The sequence below is a fragment of the Trichechus manatus genome, unplaced genomic scaffold, assembly GCF_000243295.1.
Source record: "Trichechus manatus latirostris isolate Lorelei unplaced genomic scaffold, TriManLat1.0 scaffold00003, whole genome shotgun sequence".
Taxonomy (NCBI): domain Eukaryota; kingdom Metazoa; phylum Chordata; class Mammalia; order Sirenia; family Trichechidae; genus Trichechus; species Trichechus manatus.
Window position 1 is genome coordinate 5272115 of NW_004443939.1, and position 22407 is coordinate 5294521.

A 22407-nucleotide genomic window follows, 5' to 3' on the forward strand; every position below is an offset into this window, starting at 1 on the left:
GACCCACACATAGGAAGTTAGTTCCTCCTGCCGTATGGCGTTTTGGGCTTCTGTTGCAGCCTGTGTCGGTCTGCCGTGTATGAAAGTCCTTGGCTCCTCAGGAGATTATAAGCTCTTTGAGGACAGTGATTTTTTTTTCAAGTATTATTCCTTTGCAGTGCTGAGCACAGTGCCTGACACAGATTCATACTCAGTAAATGCTTATTGAGTTGAATTCAATTCAAATCCCACTGAATGGAGGAAGGAGAGAATATTAGTCAGAGCCTACCGTGTGCCAGCAGTGTTCTTTTAAAACAAGATTTTACTTCTGCACTTTTATTTTTAAGTCATCGTTTCCCTTTTACAGATAAAGTATCAAAGGCTCAAGGAACTCATTTATTTGCTAAAGGTCACACTGCAAGTAAGTGGTGGTGTCTAGAAGTGTCTGCCTTCAAAGCCAGTTCCCTTTCTAGCTACCACCCATTACCCCATGGGACCTAGGATGGGCGCTGAGAGCTGGAGGGCAAAGGCTGGCCAAGGCCGCTGTCTTGAGAAGATGGTGTCAGGAGCAGGTGTCTCAGTGAACGCGCGGGCTGAGCCTTGATGTCTGATGAAGCAGAGATGTAGTTTCAACTACGGCTTTTGAAAAATGTCAGCGTATTCCTCGTGGATTTTTCTGTAATTCATTTTTGCTCTCATCTTCCACACTATTTATTTACCTAAGCCTTTTTTGGCTTTGAAACTATTTCAGCCACATGTCATTCATTGTGTTAAAACCCTGGGCCCTTTATCCAGCTCAGGTTTTTGTTTTGTTTTGTTTTTTTCTCCCTCCAGCTGCTCTGCATATCACTTAATTCCCTGAGCTCTCTGGCCTGACTCTTATCCGGTGGGTGGTGGGGTTGGTTTACACTCCCCACCCCCACTCTCCCTGGAATTGCAGGTGGGGGAGTAGAATCAGGACCCAGCGTCCAAATTTATTTTTCTTTTTTGTCTACTGATTGTCTGAAGCTTGGGGCCAAGTTAGATTAATCAGTCTAGGTGTGGTGAGGCCCTGTGACCCTCTCCAGGGGAAATCCTAGTCTCATAGAAACTTGGCCTGGTCTTGGCTCTCGGAGCAAATTCCAAGCTTTGAAGAATCTGTCAATGTTCAACTAACCCCAACAAAACCTCTGGAAAGTTTTGATGGAACTGAAACTCATACCCAGTGAGGAGGTGCTGAGCTTGGCATCAGAGACTAGGGACAGGGGAGAGCTAGCCTGCTAATTAAGGTCTTTTTCTCTGAAGTTCCAGGCCTCTTTCCTTCGTTCAGTGTTCTCAAAGAGTCTCTCCAAGCTCTTCCTGTCGCCCTTCTGGTTTTTTCCTGAAGCATCTGGTCTGCTCTTTGCCTTTGAGGGATTGTCTGAGTTACTAGTTCCTTCTTCCACCTCCAGGGGGCTTTCGGATAATCTTATAAATGAGACCGTTTGTCTGGGAGCAAGAGACAGTTGCTTTCTCCCAGAAGAAATCGTTGTTATTGTGTGCCGTTGAGTCGATTCCAACTCGTAGCAACCATATAGGAAAGAATACAACTGCCCCGTATGGTTTCCAGACTGCCACATCTTTCTCCAGCAGAGCGGCTAGTGGGTTCAAACCACCAACCTTTCTGTTAGCAGCCAAGCACCTAACCGCTGCCACCAGGGCTCCTTCAGAAGAAGTTAGGCACTAACAATATTTCACAGTAACTATATGGTGCTAGTGCAAATGGTTAACATGCTTGGCTGCTAAACGAAAGGTTGGAGGTTCAAGTTCACCCAGAAGCACCTCCAAAGAAAAGCCTGGCAGTCTACTTCCAAAAACTCATCCTATGGCGCACAGTTCTACTCTGACACACATGAAGTCTCCATGAGTCAGAATCGACTCAATGGCAACTGATACGAGATATATATATATGTGTGTGTATATATATGTATATATGTGTGTATATATATATATGTATATATCTTCCAGGCACAAGGCTGGCCAATTCTTACACATAGGATGGCCAATTCTTTTGGTTTGCTGGGATGAAGGAGGTTTCTGGGACGTAGGACTGTCATTACTAAACCCGAGAATAACGACCTTACAAAGTAGATGCCACTATCCCCGCCTTACAGCTGAGGAAACTGAGGCTTGGAGAGGCAAGTTCGCGTATCAAAGGTTGCACAGTAACCTTGCCATGGAGCTAGAAATCAAATATAGATTTGTCTGACTTCAAACCAAGAGCTTCACACCAACGAGGTTCTTCAGAATACAAGGTTTCGTCTGCTTTAGGCTGCGTAGCCCAACAGCCTTGCATCATCTGGCTATTTTTCTCTCTTGTATCTTTGTTTTACTGTCTCCTTTATCTCAAGGTCAGCCTGAATTGCCTTTCCTCCCTATGCTGACTGACATAACTCCTGCTTCATCCTCCTTCAGGAGACCCTTCCTGATCATCCAAGCCAGATCAGGGGGCCTAGGTTCCCTACTCCTGTTAGACTTGTTCATATCTTGTCACTGAATGCTCCATACTGTTTTATAAGTGTCTGCCTGTATGTTTTTCCACTCTTACTAGACTGGGAACTAATAAAATAAAAGGATACAACTTCTGTCTTTAGATTCCTAGTACCTAATACAGTAGCTGGCTTATAATTGGGGATAAATACGTAGTTGTTGAATTAATTGATTAATTAATTTATAAAGTTATCAGAAGGCAACTGTGTGATTTAGAGTTACAGATTTAGGTCTATTTAAGAATTTATTCCATAAAATTAATTTGTGGTGCTTAGGCCGGTTCTCTCAATTGTGGTTTCTTAAGTTGAGAAAATAATTTTATGAGTTAACTTGGCTGTTTGCATTGGATTTCATCCTGACCCTTTACCATGTCTAATGCCTGTGAGTGAAAAATTGTCTTTTATGAAATCATAGATGAGAATGGCCAAATAATCTAGAGGCTGTGTTGAAGGAAGAAAGGAGTTTATGGAAATCAAGTGCGTGAACTGTCACACCCAGCCCCATATTAATGCAGAAGACTGAGAGTTGTCAGTAGTAACAACAGCAGTGTGAAAACATACTGAGTAAACTGTGTTTCAGGCACTGTTCTATTCACTTAATCCTCACAACAGACTTTGAGGGAAATGCTATCATCATTCCAGTTTTACAGACTGGGATACTGAGGCACAGGGAGGTTGAGTAATTTGAATAACTTGCCAGACTTAAAACCAGGCAGTCTAGTTCCAGAGTCCTTGCTCTTAACCCTTGTGCCCTAACTACCTCAAATATCTAGTCAAATATCTATGACTGTCCACATCTCACTTACACAAAGACCTTCCCTATTATCTTTCAGGATCTGTGGGCGGTAGGAGTGTGTGGGAGGGGGCTGGTGAAAGTGTCAGGGTGTGTAAACATTCTTTGTAGACTTAGCACATAGGATTTCTTTTCTTTCTTTCTTTCTTTTTTTTAAGGCAAACCTACTTTAGGATTTAGATTGGGTGAATTCTGGACCCATATTTCTTTCAAAGCCAAGGCATGCTTCATCAGATACTAGGATCACAGAAATCTTTTCAGCTGTTTAGCTCCCCTTCATTTGCTAGGCTCACTTTAACCCTTTGGTGTGGCTTTAGTTGCATTATAATATTAAATCCTAAAAGAGATCTGAGTTCAGCTACATGGCTGCTGTCTGTGAATACTTAGAATTCTTGTAAGTAGTTGAAAAGAAGAGAGTTTGTTTCTGTAGGCTCCATGAGAAAATGTAGGATAGTAGAATGAGCATGGATTTAGATTCAAGTAGATCTGGGTATGACAACCCACCCCACCTTGACCACTGAGGAACCTTGGACAAGTTACTTGACACTAGTCTTGTTTTTCTTATTTGTAAAACAGTGTGGTAATAACTATCTCGCAAGATTATACAGAGAATTGGAAACTGATAATATTTGCAAAGCGTCAGACACAAAGCACCCTGTAAATAATCATAAGGGTCTTATGACCTTTACTCTTTACTAATGATTTTGACAAGTTTAAAAAAGTCTTAAAGGTCCCTAGTTGACATGAACGGTTTATACTTAACTACTACCTTCAAGGCTGGTGGTTCGAACCCACCCAGCAGTGCCACGGAAGAAAGACCTGGTGATCTGTTTCTGTAATGATTACAGCTAAGAAAACCCTATAGACCACAGTTCTACTCTGTAACAAATGGAGTTGCCATGAGTCAGAATTGACTCAATGGCAATGGGTTTTAAACAAAGTTTGTTGTGAGGTCCCAATAATAATTTTACAAAACCTGTGAGTTGTTACATAAAATTCTTCAGTATCTTTCATCTTTAACGATATTTGAGACATGGAGCATTTGTCCATGATTAAATATACTACCTTTATCTAGAAAATATGTTGTACTTTATTAGCCTATGTCGTATTAGAATATTAGTATATTCATTCATTCATTAAACAACACTACCACCAACAATTAGTGAGTCACTTCACTGTCCAGATCTACCCTGCCCTCAGTGTGTGCATAGTCTAGTAGAGGGAGACAGCTATGTAAACAAATTGCAGGTGAAGTGATAGATTCTGTACAGAGTGTCAGAGTGGCTCTGTCAGTTCTGTCCGGCTGGGGTGCTTCTGGGGATATGGGAGGACACGGTCAGGAAAGGCTTCTGGAGTTTGAGCCGAGCCTTCAAAATGGAGTCTGTATTCTCCAAGTTGATTGTTGGGAAATGGGATGTATTGGTGGACAGGGTATTCCAGCAGAGGGAACTGCATAAGCAAGTGCTCGGTGACATGGAAGAGCAAGGCACCATTAGGAATTGCAAATAGAAAAGGCGCTACATGGAGCCTTGCTTGTGCCAGGCATTTCTAAAGATTTGGATGCAATAGCTCTCATTTCTTTAGTACCTGGTATGTTCTACATAAACAAACCAAACCGGTTGCCATCAAGTAGATTCTGACTCATAGTGACCCCATACAGCTCACTTAATCCCCACAACATTTCTGTAAGGTAAGTATTATTGTCCAAATTCTTCACACGTGGAAATTGAGGTTTCAAAAGGTCAAGCTGTTTGCCCAAGGGCATGCATGTAGGTTCAAGCCTAAGTCTGAGGATATAGATAAAATAGTGTTAATAATAATAATAACAAAGATACAAAACTAATAATAACAGCAAACACTCATGGTACCAGGAAGGCTCTAACCTTTACTGTCTAAAACAATACTATACCCAATAAGCCACATATGACTATTTAAATTAATTAAAATTGAATAAAGTACAAAATTCAGTTCCTCAGTTGCTCTAGCCATGTGTCAAGTTCTCAGTTGCCACATATGGTTAGTGACTACTGTATTAGACAGCGTAGATATAGAAATTTCTATTGGACAGCTCTGGCCTAAGCACTCTACATGTATTAACACGTCTAATCCTGGTTAACAATCCTGTGAGGAAGATACTATTATAATTCAAATTGGACAGATGTGAAAATGGAGGCATAAAGAACACAAGAAACTTAACTGAGGTCACACAATGAGAGAGTCCATGTTTTTAAGCACTGCAGTACACTGCCAACCCAATATATTATATATAATGTAAATAAATACTAGTCAAAAGAATAGAATTGAGTGTCTGCTTGTATTAACCTAGTGTTAGGTCCTCTGCAGAGAAAATGTCTTCTATATGATTCTAACCCTTTCAGGAGCTTACAATTGAGACATACATACACAAGGCTGGTAGTCTCCAGCAAGCCTCCTCCCCAGGGACCCTTTCAACTTCTCAGGGAGAGGAACTTATTTGATAGAATTTATCAGACCATTCATCTAAATGGTTGAATCCAGAATATCAAGTTGATACAGTCTTAAGTAAAATTCAAAACTCTTTCTATTTTTTTTTCCCCAGAGAAGATGTCTGATGTTATTTCAAGAGAATATTTTACAAACTGCCAACACATTCATAGCAGACCCCTACCTCTTTTTTTTTCAACTGTGGGGGGGAAAAAAAACTTTAGACTAGGAGACTAAAAATTCTAGTTTGAGCCCTACATCTGCCCGTAAGTAGCTAAAACTTTACTAACTTACTTCACCTCTCTGAAATTCTGTTTCCTTAACTGTGAGCTGGAAATAAAACGCACATCTTATGGCATTTTCTAAAGGCTAACTGAAGGGTACAGTGTTTGAACATGGTTTTTAAGCTATAAAGTACTTAATAAAGCTATAAAGTAGGAGATAATTACAATACAAATGCTGGAACTTGGGATGTTTTTCTTCTATATAACCCTTTAAAGTTTTCAAAGCATCTGTGGCTTGATAAATTAGAGGATAACCTACTCTTAATCATAACATTTGCAAAGTCTCTTTTTTCTTTTACATAAGTATAATAGGTACTCAATAAATGTTTGAATGGAAGGATGGGTGGTTAGATGGATGGGAGAAAGGGAAGGAGACAGACAGCAAAAAAAGACAAGACAAAACCGGATTGCCATCAAGTCAATTCTGACTCATAGCGACCCTATAGGATAGGGTAGAACTGCCCCATAAGGTTTCCAATGCTGTAATCTTTTTTTTAATTTTTTTTTACTGTGCTTTAGATGAAAGTTTACAGAACAAATTAGTTTTTCATTAAACAATTCATACAGATATTGTTTCGTGACGTTAGTTGCTAACCCCACAACTTGTCAACACTCCCCTTCTCAGCCTTGCAATCCCCATTTCCATTCGTCCAGCTTTCCTGTTCCTCTTGCATTCTCATCCTTGCCCCTGGGCTGGTGTGCCCATTTAGTCTTGTATACATGGTTGAGCTGCATGTATTATTGTTTGTTTGTGGGCTTGTCTAAAGTTTGACTGAAGGGTGAACCTCAGGAGTGATTTCAGTACTGAGTTAAAAGGGTGTCTGGGGCCATACCCTTAGCATTTCTCCAGTTTCTGTCAGACCTGTAAGTCTTGTCTTTTTTTGTGAATTTGAATTTTGTTCTACATTTTTCTCCAGCTCTCTCCAGGGCCCTCTATTGTGAACCCTGTCAGAGTAGTCAGTGGTGGTAGCCAGGCACCGTCTAGTTGTGCTGGACTCAGTCTGGTGGAGGCTGTGATAGTTGTGATCCATTAGTCCTTTGACTAATCTTTCCCTTGTGTCTTCAGTTTTCTTCATTGTCCTCTGCTCCAGATGGGATGGGACCAGTGGAGTATCTTAGAATCTTATCTCACAAGCTTTTAAGATCCCAGATGCCACTACTCACCAAAGTAGGATGTAGAACTTTTTCTTTATAACCTATGTCATGCTGATTGAGCTAGATATGCCCCGAGACCATGATCCCTAGTGTGAGGCTGTGATCTTTACAGAAGCAGACTGCCACAGCTTTCTCCTGAGGAGCGGCTGGTGGGTTCAAACTGCTGACCTTTCGGTTAGCAGCCAAGTGCTGTAACCACTGTGCCACCAAGGGTCCTAGGAAAGACAGCATATATAGGTAAATAAGAGAGCTGTTCATGAAGTTTAAAATTTTTCCTTTTTGGTTATGCAGTTAAACTTATTGTTATGAAATATGTTCTTGTGTATGTTGAGTGGTAGGAGTCATTAAATTAGAGGTCTTGAATTGATTCATTGACTCAGTAAACTTGTTATTTTGCTACTTGTTTAGTCGTTAACAAAAATTTATTGAGCGACTACCATCAGCTGGGTATTGTGCAAGATTCAGGGAAAACACAGTTGAATGTCACCTTTTTTTGGATGCCTAATTTCTTCAGCTGCTAATTTGCCCCTTAAACTTTCTGAGGAATGCAGAATAAACTGACACTTGCACACTAATGTGAAGGGCCCCAGCAGTGCTGAGGGGTGCACTTGTCAAAATCACATCTTGTGAATTGTTTCCTGAGGCACACGTGCAGCCCGTGATTCTTCTATGGATTGTGAAATGTGTTTATTCAGAAAGGAGAAAGCTCCTCCTGCCTGTTGTTTCATTCTCTGCTTGTCTTTGGGCCTCCTTTCTCAGAGATAGCCCTCCAGGCCCTATGTAGCCACAGGGGGAAATGAGATATGTCACCTCTTGGATTTATACGGTCTCATGGCAGGCTTCAACTATGTATCTTGAATCAGGGGTGGACATAAGACCAAGCATCGGCAGAATGTAGAGAATCTCTTTTGAGGAGCAATTGAGCAAGATCTCGTGCAGGTGCTGTACAAGCCCAGCCTGTGATATTCTAAGTCTCCTGAGGACCTGGGAATATAGGAACTTGAGAGGGACTTTTTCTGTCCCCTTGTTTCCAGACAAGGAGACATTTTGCCTGGTATTTTAGAAGTACTGTGCATGAGTCCTTGGGTGGTGCAAATGGTTAAGTGCTCGGCTGCTAACTGAAAAGTTGACGGTTTGAGTCCACCCAGAGGCACCTAGGAAGAAAGGCCTGGCGATCTACTTCCAAAAGATCACAGCTATTGAAAACCATATGGAGCACAGTTCTAAGTTCGGAGACACATATGGGGTCATCGTGAGTTGGACTTGACTTATTGACAACTGGTGCATATTGCACACTGAGAATGACTTAGGAAGGACTTCTCAAGTTGTTACTTAAGAGAATCTTTTTTTTTTCTTTCAACCATAGGGAGAAAAATGTCAGACTAGAAGACTGAAAACCCTAGTTTGAGCCCTACCTCAAGTCCAGCCTCTAATCCACTTCTCTTATTGTGGACATGAGGGAACAAGGTCAAACCTTCAGCTGGTTTGTGTCAGAATTGGGGCTAAAACTCAAATTTTGTAACTCTTACCCCATGGGTCTTAGTAATGTTCCTTGGTGAACTGATATTTCCAAGTATATTTCCTTTATATGGGGCAATTATAACATCATAAAGAGAGGGAGTACAGAGGGAACATGGGCTTTGGAGTTGGACAGAACAAGGTGTTAATCCTGGTACTGCTTCTTATATCTCTGTGCCCATGGGCAAATTACTTGACTGCCTTGATCCTTTACTTCCTCGCCTGCTAAAAGGAAGAAAAAATATTATCTTCTATAGATATTGTGAAGATTAAATTACCTAATATTTAAAGAGCTTAGCACAGAACTCAGCATATATTAGATGTCTGATACGTTTGCTAGAAAGGAGGAAAGAACATAACTGTTTATTGTGAGATAGTTCAGATGATGATGCTGGTGGTGATGGTGGTGGTGGTGGTGGTAACATAGCTACCATTAACCACAACATCTACTTCTACACATTTCCTTAATGTTAGTTGCTACCACATGGTGTTAGTTTCCTCATTTTATAGCAGATCTCTGTCTCCAAATTCCATTCTTTTCTCACTATGAAATGCTATATTCTAAGCCTAGATATATCAGTGAATCTTCTAACCAGAAGAAAAATGGAGCAATGTTTCCCATTGATTTCTTTTTTCCCATTTTTAAACTCCTTTAAGAGTTGACTGGCCCTGTAAGGTTAGCACTGCATGTGCTTTATCTATGTGGGACCAATAAATATGAGTCATCATCAGGAATTCCTTGAACTTGTTTATAACACCATGGATCAGCAGTGGGCAACCCCTTTTCTGCCAAGGACCTCAGGATCAATTTATTTAAGACCTCAATATTTTAAAATGTACAGATAAGTGAAAAAAACATCTAATGACCCCCTGGCTATTGGGTTTTTGTCTTGGAGGAAAACTTGTGAATCTTAGTAGTTAAGACCCAGCACTTTGGAATCAAATGGCCTGACTGTGAATCCTGGCTCTACTGTTTGCCAACTGTGTGGTCCTGGTCAGGTTACTTCTCATTTGTAAGCTTCAGTTTTCCCATCTGTAAACTGGGAGTCACATAAGGGTGTTGGGAGAATAAAATGAGACATGTATAGAGAGAGAACATGTAATAAGAGTTCTATTAATATTAGCTAGGTTGGTGGTTCAAGTCCACCCAGAGGTACCTCGGAAGAAAGGCTTGGTAACCTACTTCTGAAAAATCAACCATTGAAAACCCTATGGAGCACAGTTCTTCTCTGACACACTTGGGGTCGCCATAAGTCAGAATAGACTCGATGGCAACTGTTTCATTATTATTATTACATCTTTAAAATGAAAGGTTGAGAATGGAAAACTACCCACTATTCTACCAACCAAAGAGGGCTAGTAATTTACCTGAGGTCTGGACTTGCCACATTAAAATGCTTCTTTAGAAAACTAAGTGAAACTCCAAATACAAGTTGTGACGTAGTGGGAAGCATGTCAATGAGGAAGGCAGGAACACCCACCTCTACTCCTAGCTCTACCCTAAACTAACCATAGGATGCTAGGCAGATCACATCCTCTCTCTTGACCTTAGTTTTCTCATTTACATTATCAAAAGATTAAAATTAGCTCACAGCTAGGGTTTCTTCCTGTCTAAAAGCCTTTGTGCCCTGGATGGAGAGCTGTTTCACTCAAGAGTCCATCCAGAAAAACACAAACCACTCTAAGTATTTAAAAGAGAGGGAATTTAATGCATAAAAATGGTGACTCAGATGATGGAAGAGCTGCAAAGGGCCACAGGGAGCATAGCAGCAAGTCAGAGATCAGCAAAACGGAAGCCTCTACCACCACCAGACTGGAGGGACAAAAGAAGGAGGGGGTGTTTTAGAGCCTGGAGTGGTGGACACTAGGAGATGCTGGAGCCATGGTGGCTTTGTCAGCAGAGCTGAAGTCATAGAGGACACACAGCCACTGCTGGGGACACTGCTCCAGACAGGGGAAGAGAGAGAGACAGCCTCTGGCTTCCCCCTTCCTTCAGCCTTCAGCTCTCCTGGCAGGGCCATCCTTGGCACACTTGGAGTCTGGGAACCACAGTCTACAGAGGCAACGCCTCAATTCTGAGCAGAGCAGGGGACTTGATGTGAAAACAAATAGGCCCAGGACTCTTACAGGCTCAAGTCTCAGACCTCAATTGACCGATTGCTGGGCTTTAATTACTGTGATAACCAACCACAGAAAGCTTGAAAGAGCCTTTCTTCCCCCTGCTACTGGGCCTCTGTACAACAGCAGAGGTTCATAAGTTGCTGTGCCTGAGAAGGTAGAATTTAGAAAAGAGCATTGCAACAACCTAGAAAGCTGTTGGACTGTTCATCTGAATGAGAGGCAGTCACCACCCATCTGTCAGTGGGGGTTTGGGTGTTGCTATGATGCTAAACAGGTTTCAGTGGAGCTTCCAGACTAAGAAAGACTAGGAAGACAGGCCTGATGATCTAATTCTGAAAATTAGGCCGTGAAAACCCTTTGGATCACAATGGTCTGATCTACAACTAATCATGGGGATGGCTCAGAACCAGGCAGCATTTTGTTCCATTGTCTATGAGAGGCCTGTTTGTGGCTCCCTAGATCCTGCTTTGTGGAAAGGCCTGCTTACTGACCAGCCAATGCCTTCACTCTCTGGGCATTTGTGGTCTGAGCAGATACCCTCTTCTCCTTCACCTGGCTAATACCTGCAGAACTCAGTGTAGCCCACCTCATTGGGAAACCTTCCCTGACTCCTATAGGTAGGCTAGCTGCCCCGCCTCCCACCCCTTGTGGGTCTTCCTGTGGTATACTGATCCTCCTGCATTGAAATGTTCCCTTTAGTGTTCTCTCTCCCTCCCACCAGACTGTGAGCACCCTGAGGGCGTTGTCTTCTTTATTGTTGCTCCCCAAGCATTTTGTACTTTGACTTCTAGCCCTGTGCTAGCAACTGCGGTAGGTGCTGGGCTCCCAAAACAAACAAAAATCCTGGTGTCATCGAGTTGATTCTGACTCATAGTGACCCTGTAGGACAGAGTAGAACTGACCCATAGGGTTTCCAAGGCTGTAAATCTTTCAGAAGCATACTGCCACATCTTTTTCCCACAGAACAGCTGGTGGGTTCAAACTGCCAACCTTTTGGTTAGCAGCCGAGCGCTTAACCACTGCACCACCAGGGCTTGTTGCTGGGCTGCCAAGCACCTGGGTAATGCAGTGCTAGATTCCTGCAGCTCTTATTATAATAGGGGAGACAGACAGTGCATGACTTTTTAAAATTACAGTGTCTCTTTTACTAGGAAAGTCCAAGGATACATGAGAACATTTAACAGGGAGACTCATCTTTCTTAGAGAATCAGGGAAGCCCTTTTTGAGGAAGTACATTTGAGTTAGGAATAAATAGGAGTTAGCCTGGCAAAAGAGGGCATTGTTGGTTCAGTGGTAGAATCTCGCCTTCCATGCAAAAGACCTGGCTTTGATTCCCGGCTAATGCACCTCATGTGTGGGTTGCATGTTGCTATGATGCTGAACAGGTTTCAGTGGAGCTTCCAGAGTAAGAAAGACTAGGAAGAAAGGCCTGGTGATCTACTTCTGAAAATTAACCAGTGAAAACCCTATGGACCACAATAGTCTGATCCACAACTTATCACAGGGATAGCTCAGAACCAGGTGACATTTCATTCCATTGTCTCTGGGTTCCCCATGAGTCGTGGGCCGACTTGATGGCAGCTAACAGTAACAGCCTGGTGAAGAGGTTAGGGAATGGCATTTGAGACAGAGGGAGTAGCAAATGCAAATATCATGAGGTAGAAAAGAGCACTGAGTATTGGAGACTGAGAGATAAACTAGCATTGGATGGAGCTGATGAGGACAACAGGAGCTGATCTCTTCTGTGGCTCACATCCCACCTAGTATATGGTTTTGTGCATAGAAGGTGTTCATTGGCTGTTTGGATAAATGAAGGACAATTCTAGGCTCTAAGCAGTCTTTCTAGCTGTCTTATAACATTTAATAACTTCACTTGCCCAGCAAGTATCAAGGAATGCAATCTGCAGTCTGAGTTTATGGGAAACTGTTTGCTACCTGGCATTCATTTTTATAGGAACATACTGTCAGTCACCCTTTGCTTTACATTTAGAGGTTCTGTGGTAAGTTGTAGTAAAAATGGCGACCTGTTGTTGTTAGTTGCTGTCCATTTGATTCCGACTCATGGTGACCGCACATGTGCAGAGTAGAACTGCTCCATAGGGTTTCCAAGACTGTGACCTCTTGGAAGCAGATCACCAGGCCTGTCTTCTGATGCACTTAACTGTCTGTGCCACCTAGGTGGCCAAATGGTGACCTAGAAATGCTAAAAAGATTCAATCAACAGAAAATTATATTGGCTTTGAGATCAAAATGTAATGTGTTATTCCAGATTCCATAGTTTTAAAATTTGGTCCTTGGCGTAGTGGATATTTCAAAAATAGCAATCCTACAGTTCACTTAAGAAATTACCTTCAACTGCAACTAAGTTATAGGGAGTGACCCTCAAGGCTCATAGCATCGGACGTAAAACTTGGAGCACTCTGGGTTCAAGACCCAGTTCTCCTCAGTACTAGTGTGTGACCTTGGACAAGTCATTTAACCTCTACGTACCTTAGTTTCTCCACTGATGTCTGTGGCTTTAATACTATCTACTTGACAGGGTTAATCTAAAATGAGACTATATATGTAAACATTTTGCAGAGTTCCTAGTGTTTAGGGAGCACAAAATAACTGGTAGCTGTTGCTTTGATCATTATGGTTACAATTACTATTATTATTATGAAGTTGGATGCAGTACATGGAGAAAAGTAAAGCAAAAACAGAACAGGTTTCCTAGTTTTCCCATGGCAGACAAGTATGCTCTTTTGGTTTCTGTTTGAGCCTGGCCTACACATGGGACTCTTTCTCAGGGTTGTTTGGCTGTTTAAAAAAAAAAAAAAGTATTTTATCCTTGTTTTCAATTTTCTTTCCTTTTTTTTTTTTTAAAGCAGATTTTGTTTTGTTTTGCTTTCTCACAGGAGTGATTGGAGCAGATGTCAGGGGGCATGGCCTGGCCTGTGAGGGACAGCCCATGACGTCACGGCTGGCTGTCATCTGTGGAACATCTTCTTGTCACATGGGGGTGAGATTGCCGGGCACAAAGGCAGGGCCACTGCACAGCGTGGAGGGCAGCCTAGGAGGAGATCCTGAGGTGCTGGCCCCTTCCCCACTCGACTCCATCTCTCTTTTCCCTTCCTGCCTCCTTGTGCTTTGTCTAGCTAGAAGCCCAGCCCTCTCTCTAACGGCTTTTCTTAGATTTGCCAGATCTTTTCCCAGGCACCAGATTTTTAAAATGTGTGGAAACGGTTGCATCTGCCTTTGACATCACCCTGGCCAGAGAGCCTGGCTGTGAGGGATGAGATCGAATCCAAAGATGGCAAAGCGGATCTCCCAGGACTGATCTGTCCCTAATGGGTAGCTCAGTCTTCTCTGCAAGGGGGTGTCTGTTTCCTTGGCCTCTGAACTCTCTCTCAATAAATATAAATCCATCTTTCTGGGAGCGTCCTGATGATCTATAGAATTAGGCTGCATATCATGACTTCAAAAGAACACTGATAAGCAATTTTCACTTTGTTAATTTTTCTCCATGAATTAGTGGAAAGGCTTTCTCCAAGATTGCAGTTAAAATTTAGTGCCTGCCCTAAAATTTATATCTTCTTTAAATGCATGAGTCTGAAAGCATTCCATTTCGATAAGTACCCATTTCTACCATATTTTTATTTAAAAGTCATTACTCCGTTAAACTTAGATGGACGGCTCCTTGGATTTTTCCCAGAGGAGTAAAATAGAGTGGGGGAGGAGGAGAAAGAGGAGGAAGTTAACTGGGGCAGGGGGAGGCAGGGGAGTGGAGAGGCAGCAGATGAGCAGGGATTGGAGTGGGATACAGTCCAGGGCAGAATCACTGCAACCCTGGAGGCACTCACATGCAGTGGGAAACTGTGTTTAGTTACCTAAGGGACCACTGAGCATTTTTTACCAATAAGTATTTTGGTTGAGTAAATATGGATACATTTACTTATTTACTGAGCCCCTGATCTTGTGTCAGGTGCTATGCTAAACCCTGGGACATAGGTTGCAATGGGGCCCTCCTTTGACAAGACAGAATTATAACAGATATTACAACATGGCGTGAGGATCCAAAATACAGATTCAGATTGAACTCGAGATTGTTGTTGTTAGTTGCCATCAAGTCGGCTCCTACTCCTGGCAACCTTATTTATGTATAACAGAATGAAACATCACCTACTCCTGTACCATCTTCATGATTGTTAACATATTTGAACCCATTATTGCAGCTGTTGTGTCAACGCATCTCACTGAGGATTTCCTTCACTTTCATTGGCCAAAGAACTCATGATACTGGGCACCTATTATGTGCCAGGCACCATGTGAGGTGTTCTCACACGCATCATCCCATTTAATAGAGACAGTGGAGCCAGCCCAATTGGTTTCCAATCCCAGATCCTCCACTTACTAAGTGTAGGCCTTTGGGCAAGTTACTTAAGTTATCTGGGCCTCAGGTCCCTCATGTGCAAAATGTGGAGAGTTTTACTGCCTTGTCTCAGTGGTGTAAGGATTAGATGAGGTACAGTAAGGCCTGCGAAAGCTAGAGCCTGTGTAAGGTAGAAACCTGTCAGAGAACGAAAACTCAAATATTTCTACTAAAATGAGCAATACAAAAGTGGTAAGGTCACACCTTTTCAAAGGCTGAAACCTTGCGAGGCCCGGGAAAAACAAGGCAGCCCCATTGAGTTCTGGCACTCACAGGTTTCACCGTAATATGTATATAAAGTACTTCAAAGAGTGCCTCACACTTAGTGAGCACTTCACAAGGGTTAGCTGTTTATTGCTAGTACTGTTGTTGTTGCTGAGCAGAAAGGATACAGTAACCAACTCTGCCTGGGAGGGGGCCAGGGAGACAGAAGATTTCTTCCTGGGGATGACATTTGTGCTTGAATTTAAGGAGACAGTTTACCTTAACAAATGGTTGCTGTTTATTTATTTCTCTGGATCTCTGAGCAAAGTCTTACATGGAACTTCTTTAACTAAATTTAAAACTCCAGCGTATTTCTTCCCCTGATGGTAACGTTAGCCGTCATTGAAGGAAGAGGTCTACTAAGGCCTAAGCCACCTTCGCCAGGTGCCCAAGCAGGGCCTCCAGCCTTTATTTCCTTTGACATAGACTCTACATTTGTTAGCTTGACTGCATGAAATGTTGATTTAAACCTGTTAACTCGTGTCCCATTTTCATGCGGTCACATCCTACCTGGTTTCCAGGGGCTCCGGGGAAGTCTGAATTTCAGGCATTTTTACCCCACTCCCTTCAGGCTTCTGAGCAGAAACAAACCCAGATGAATGTGAGTGCCTGCTTCCTCCACTGTGTTTAACATCCTGTTTCTCAGTCCCCTTGTATATGGGATGATACTGAATTTTCTACAGTATGCATTTATAAATGAGGAAACTAAGGCATGGAAAAGTCCAGTAAATTTCCCAAGGCCACATAGGTAGTAAGTGCTGGAGTTCTGAACTCAAATCTAGCTCTGCTGATTCCGAAGCTCTTCAGTGCCTTACAGTATTTCACATGTTTATGTTTCCATAGAGAATAGAGGAACCTAGGCTTTCAAGTCATCCACATCTGGGTGACTTATTGGGTCTGTGACCTGAGGCAAGTTGCCAAACCTCTCTGAGCCTCAGTTTCCTCATCCATCATATTGAAGGTGATCATCCCAGTCTCACAGGTTGTTGTGTAGATAACATGCATTATATAGGTAGGTGCCAAGCACATAGTACCAAACCAAACCAAACCCATTGCCATCGAGTCGATTCTGACTTATAGCAATCCTGTAGGACAGAGTAGAACTGCCCCATGGGATTTCCGAGGAGCAGCTGGTGGATTCAAACTGCCAACCTTTTGGTTAGCAGCCAAGCTCTACAGTACCTGGTATTCCCAGGCAGTCTCCCATCCAAGTACTAACCAGGCCCGAACCTGCTTAGGTTTTGAGATCACATGAGATCTGGCACATTCAGAATGTAGTCCAAAAAAAAAAAAAAACTCCCATTGCTGTTAGTCAGTTCCAACTCATAGCAACCCTATAGGACAGAGTAGAAGTGCCCCATAGCGTTTCCAAGGAGCTGCTGGTGGATTCGAACTGCTCACTTTTTGGTTAGCAGCCGAATGCTTAACCACTGCACCGCCAGGGCTCCCAGCACATAGTAGGTGCTCAGAAATGGAGGGCATGCTGAGTAAACATTCCTGGTGATATAAAAGACTCACATGAAGCAACTGTTTGGGCTTAAAGAGTTTGATGGGCAGCTGCAGTTGGTTGCAATGAATGACGACCATAAAATGCCAGTTTATTATGGTCATGTTGTGCTTGAAATAAAGTCCCCACCCCCAACCTCCTTTGTACTTGGGAGTGGGAAGGAACCTTCTGGGCCAAGGGGATTAATCATCAGCTTTAATGTTATGTCGTGAGGGCGAGACTGTGGTCATGTTGGCATCGAAAAGCGCCTTTGATCTCCCTCAGGTGCTGGGAGCCTGGCAAGCCAGCAACAATAACACCTTTGTGAGGTTTAAGAGAAGTGCAGGTCTGAGGAAATACTCTCAGGGAAACTCAAGGACCCCCTTTGTTGTGGTTCTGGCAAATTAAACCACCAACTGTCAGGAAACATTCTCCAAACAGGACACAGGGACCAAAGGGGACTGTGGGTTTTTCAAAAAGTGGTTTTCAACATGATCTGAAGGATTCTCTTTCTTCCTGTCTGTTCAATTCTGATGTTTCTAATTCAGTAGGGTGAGTGAGACAAAATTTCCAGGAGCATTTTGTGCTTGATCCCCGTGGTCACCCAAAATAAATGAATGAATGAATAAATGAATGACCACTTAGGTGAGTATTGATTGGTAAATACTTAGAAGCTCCCTACCTCCAGATTCCTATTACTTCGAGGAATCTGGAGAAAAAGCCTGAGGTTGAACGTAAGACTTACTAATCAGGCCTTTGATATTTCAGAAGATACAAGTGTGGGCTGCACATTTATCTTCCATGTGGATGATTTAATTAACAAGAAAAAAAGATACTGTTCTTTTTTTAACTCCATGAAAGCAAAGCTGCTTGTTCAGAGTTAATTACTACCAAGTCACCAAAACCCAAGATAATACACATCAGGGGTTAGCCAGAGGTTGAAAAGTCATGGGGTCAGCACGGAGCTGATCCTTGCCATCTCTCCAGCACCCCTTTTCTTGAGCTGTCAAGTCAGGTTATAACTTGGCAAGTTCACATGTCACATGGAGAGAGAGCCTTGATAAGGGAAGGAAGTATTGAAGAGGTAAGATTTGAACAGAAAAATAGTTGATGAGAGCTGGGAATTACATCTGCATCTTTAATTGCTTGGAACTGACATTTTCTGAAAGGCTTATGTGAATTTAGGGATGGAGTTTCTGTATCACTTAATGAACATGAAGTCTCAAAGATATAGGCTCATATGATGGCCCCACTCCTTACGTAAATTACTGTGAGAATTTAGGCAAGATACTTCATCTTTCTGTGCCTCAGTTTCTTCATCTGTTAAATGAAGGCAATATATTTACTTATGAAGTTTTTTTGTTTTTTAATTTTATTGTGCTTTAGGTGAAAGTTTGCAGCTCCAGTTAATTTCTCATTTAAAATTTATACACGTATTGTTTTGTGACATTGGTTGCAATCCCCACAACGTGACAGCACACTCCCTCTTTCCACCTTGGGTTCCCTGTGTCCATTCCCCAACTTCCTGTCCCTTCTTGCCTTCTCATCTTACTTTTGGGCAGGAGTTGCCTGTTTGGTCTTGTATATTTGATTGAACTAACAAGCACATTCCTCACGTGTTTATTTTCTGTTTTATAGGCCTGTCCAATCTTTGTCTGAAAATTGGGCTTCAGGAGCGGTTTCAGTTCTGGGTTAGCAGAGTATCCAGGGCCACAGTCTTGGGGGTTCCTCCAGTCTCTGTCAGAGCAGTAAGTCTGATCTTTTTTCATGAATCTGAATTCTGTTCTACATTTTTCTCCCATTCTGTTGAGGACTGTCTGTCATGATCACTGTCAGAGTGGGTTGGTGGTAGTAGCCAGGCACCATCTAGTTCTTCTGACCTCAGGCTGATGGAGTCTCTGGTTCATGTGGTCCTTTAGTCCTTTGGGCTAATATTTTTTCTTGTGTCTTTGGTTTTCTTCATTCTCCTTTGCTACTAATGGGATGGGACCAATAGATGTATCTTAGATGGCCGCTACTCACTCACCTAAGTGGGATGTAGAACATTTTCTTTGTGAACTGTGTTATGCCAGTTGACCTAGATATCCCCCAAGACTATGGTCCTCAGTCCCCAGCCCTAGCTACTCGGTCCCTCAAAGTGTTTGGATGTGTCTAGGAAACGTCTATGTTTTTGCTTTGATCCAGTTGTGCTGACTTCCCCTATATTGTGTGTTGACTTTCCCTTCACCAAGTTGTCACTTGTCTACTATCTAGTTAGCGGTTTCCTCTCCCCGTCCCTCTCCACCCTTGTAACCGTCAAATAATCTTTTTGCTGTGTGTAAACCTTTTCTTGAGTTCTTATAATAGTGGTCTCATACAATATTTGTCCTTTTGTGACTGACTTATTTCACTCAGCATAATGCCGTCCAGATTCATCCCTGTTGTGAGATATTTCCTGGATTCATTATCATTTATTGTTGCATAGTGTTCCATTGTGTGTATGTACCATAATTTGTTTATCCATTCATCTGTTGATAGGCATTGAGGTTGTTTCCATCTTTTTGCTATTCTGAATAGTGCTGCAGTGAACATGGGTGTTCAAATGTCTATTCATGTGACAGCTCTTATTTCTCTAGGGTATATTCCTAGGAGTGGGATTGCTGGATCATACGGTATTTCTATTTCTAGCTTTTTAAGGAAGCACCATATCATTTTCCATAGTGGTTGTACCATTTTACATTTCTGCTAGTAGTGTATAAGAGTTCCAATCTCCTGCAACCTCTCCAACATTTCTTATTTTGAATTTTTTTTGGATTAGTGCCAGTATTGTTGGAGTGAGATGATATCTCATTGGAGTTTTGATTTGCATTTCTCTAATGGCCAATGATCTTGAGCATTTCCTCATGTGTCTGTTGGCAGCCTGAATGTCTTCTTTGATGAAGTGTCTGTTCATATCCTTTGCCCATTTTTTAATTGCATTATTTGTGTTTTTATTATTGAGGTGTTGCAGTATTTTGTAGACTTTGAGATTACACTCTTGTCGTATATGTCATAGCCAATTTTTTTTCCAAGTCTGTAGGGTTCTCTTTTGACTCTTGGTGAAATCTTTTGATGAGCATAAGTGTTTAATTTTTAGGAGCTCCCAGTTAATCTTGTTTCTTTTCAGGTGTTTGTGCATTGTTAGGTATGGTTTGTATATTATTTGTGCCATGTATTAGGGCCCTTGCATTGTCTCTATTTGTTCTTCCATGATCTTTATCATTTTATATTTTAGATTTAGGTCTTTGATCCATTTTGAGTTAGTTTTTGTGTATGGTGTGAGGTATGGATCTTGTTTCACTTTTTTACAGGTGGACATCCAGTTATGCCACCACCATTTGTTAAAGAGACTGTCTTTTCTCCATTTAATGGACTTTGGCCCTATGTCACATCTCCAACTGCACATAGTCTGGGTTCTGAATTCTGTTCCATTGGTCTACATGTCTGTTGTTTTACTAATACCAGGCTGTTTTGACTACCATGACTGTATAATGGGTTCTAAAATCAGGTAGTGTCTGGCCTTCCACTTTCTTCTTCTTCAGTAATGCTTTACTTATCTGGACCTCTTCCCTTTCCATCTAAAGTTGGTGATTTGTTTCTCCATCTCATTAAAGAATGCCATTGGAATTTGAATCGAGATTGCAATGTATCTGTAGATCACTTTGTGTAGAACTGACATTTTCACAATGTTGAGTCTTTCTACCCATGAGTAAGGTATGTTTTTTCTACCCATGTAGGTCTCTTTTGGTTTTTTGCTGTAGTGTTTTGTAGTTTTTGTTGTATAGGTCTTTTCTGTCCCTGGTGAGATTTATTCATAAGTACTTTGCCTTCTTGGGGGTTATTGTGAATGGTATTGATTTGGTGATTTCCTTTTTGAGGTTCTCTTTGTTGGTGTATAGGAATCCAGCTGATTTTTGTATGTTAATCTTGTATCCTACTACTTTGCTGAAATCTTCTGTTAGTTACAGTAGCTTTCTTGTGGATTCTTTGGGGTTTTCTGTGTATAAGATCATATCATCTACTAATAGGGATAGTTTTACTTCTTCCTTACCAACTTGGATATCCTGTATTTCCTATTTATTAATTTATTCATTTTATGTATTTATTTTTTGCCTTATTGCTTTAGCTAGGACTTCCAGCATGATGTTGAATAAGGGTGGTGATAAATGGCATCCTTATCTGGTTCCCATTCTCAAGGAGGAATGCTTTCAGTCTCTCTCCATTTAGAATGATGTTTGCTGTTGGTTTTGTATAAATGCCCTTTATTATGGCGAAGAATTTCCCTTCTGTTCCTATTTTGCTGAGAGCTTTTATCAGGAATGGGTGTTGGACTTTGTCAAATGCTTTTTCTGCACTGATTGATATGATCATGTGATTCTTTTGTTTTATTTATGTGATGGATTACATTGATTGGCTTCCTAATGTTGAATCATCCCTGTATACCTGGTATGAATCCCAGTTGATCATTGTGTATTATTTTCTTGATATGCTGTTGAATTCTATTGGCTAGAATTTTGCTGAAAATTTTTGTGTCTATGTTCATGAGGAATATTCGTCTGTAGTTTTCTTTTTTGTAGTGTCTTTGCCTGGGAGCTCTGGTGGTGCAGTGGTTAAGAGTTATGGCTGCTAACCAAAAAGGTCAGCAGTTCGAATCCACCAGCCACTCCTTGGAAACCCTATGGAGCAGTTCTACTCTGTCCTATAGGGTTGCTATGAGTTGGAATTGACTCGACGGCAACAGGTTTGGTTTTGGTTTTTTTTGCCTGGCTTTAGTATCAGGTTTATGCTCACTTCATAGAATGAGTCTGGGAGTATTCCTTCCTTTTCTATGCTCTGAAATAGCTTGAGCAGTATTGGTGTTAGCTCTTCTCTGAAAATTTGGTAGAATTCTCCAGTGAAGATGTCCAGACCAAGGCTTTTTTTGTTGGTAGTTTTTTTATTACCTCTTCCATCTCTTCTTTTGTTATTGGTCCTTTTAGTTTTTCTACCTCAGTTTGTATTAGTTTAGGTAGGTAGTGTGTTGCTAGAAATTTGTCCATTTCCTCTAGGTTCTCAAATTTGTTGGAGTACAATTTTTCATAGTATTCTGTTATGATCCTTTTTATTTCAGCTGGGTCTGTTGTGATATCACCCATCTCAATTCTTTTTCAGGTTATTTGCTTCCTCTTCTGTTTTTCTTTTGTCAGATTGGCCAATGGTTTCTCAATTTTATTGATATTTTCAAAGAACCAACTTACCTATAAAGTTTTGAGGATTAAATGAGGTCCCCCATGTAGAAGGCTTAGCATTGTGCCTAGAACAAAATACTAGCTATGATGTTATTAAAAATAATTTATTTACTAAGATTAGAATGATCCATGTGGTAATGGGTTAGAACTGGAGACACCAGTAGGAACTCAGGTTTACCT

At 41.6% G+C, this 22407-nt stretch overlaps 1 protein-coding gene across 1 annotated transcript in view; it reads left to right on the top strand.

Annotated features, from left to right (window-relative positions):
• The window catches only part of FGGY (FGGY carbohydrate kinase domain containing), a 557022-nt gene that overhangs the window by 308286 nt on the left and 226329 nt on the right, over nucleotides 1–22407 (top strand). The window contains exon 8 of the mRNA XM_004368991.2: nucleotides 13718–13821. Coding sequence (XP_004369048.1) covers nucleotides 13718–13821 — 104 coding nt within the window. The remainder of the gene's footprint in view (nucleotides 1–13717; nucleotides 13822–22407) is intronic.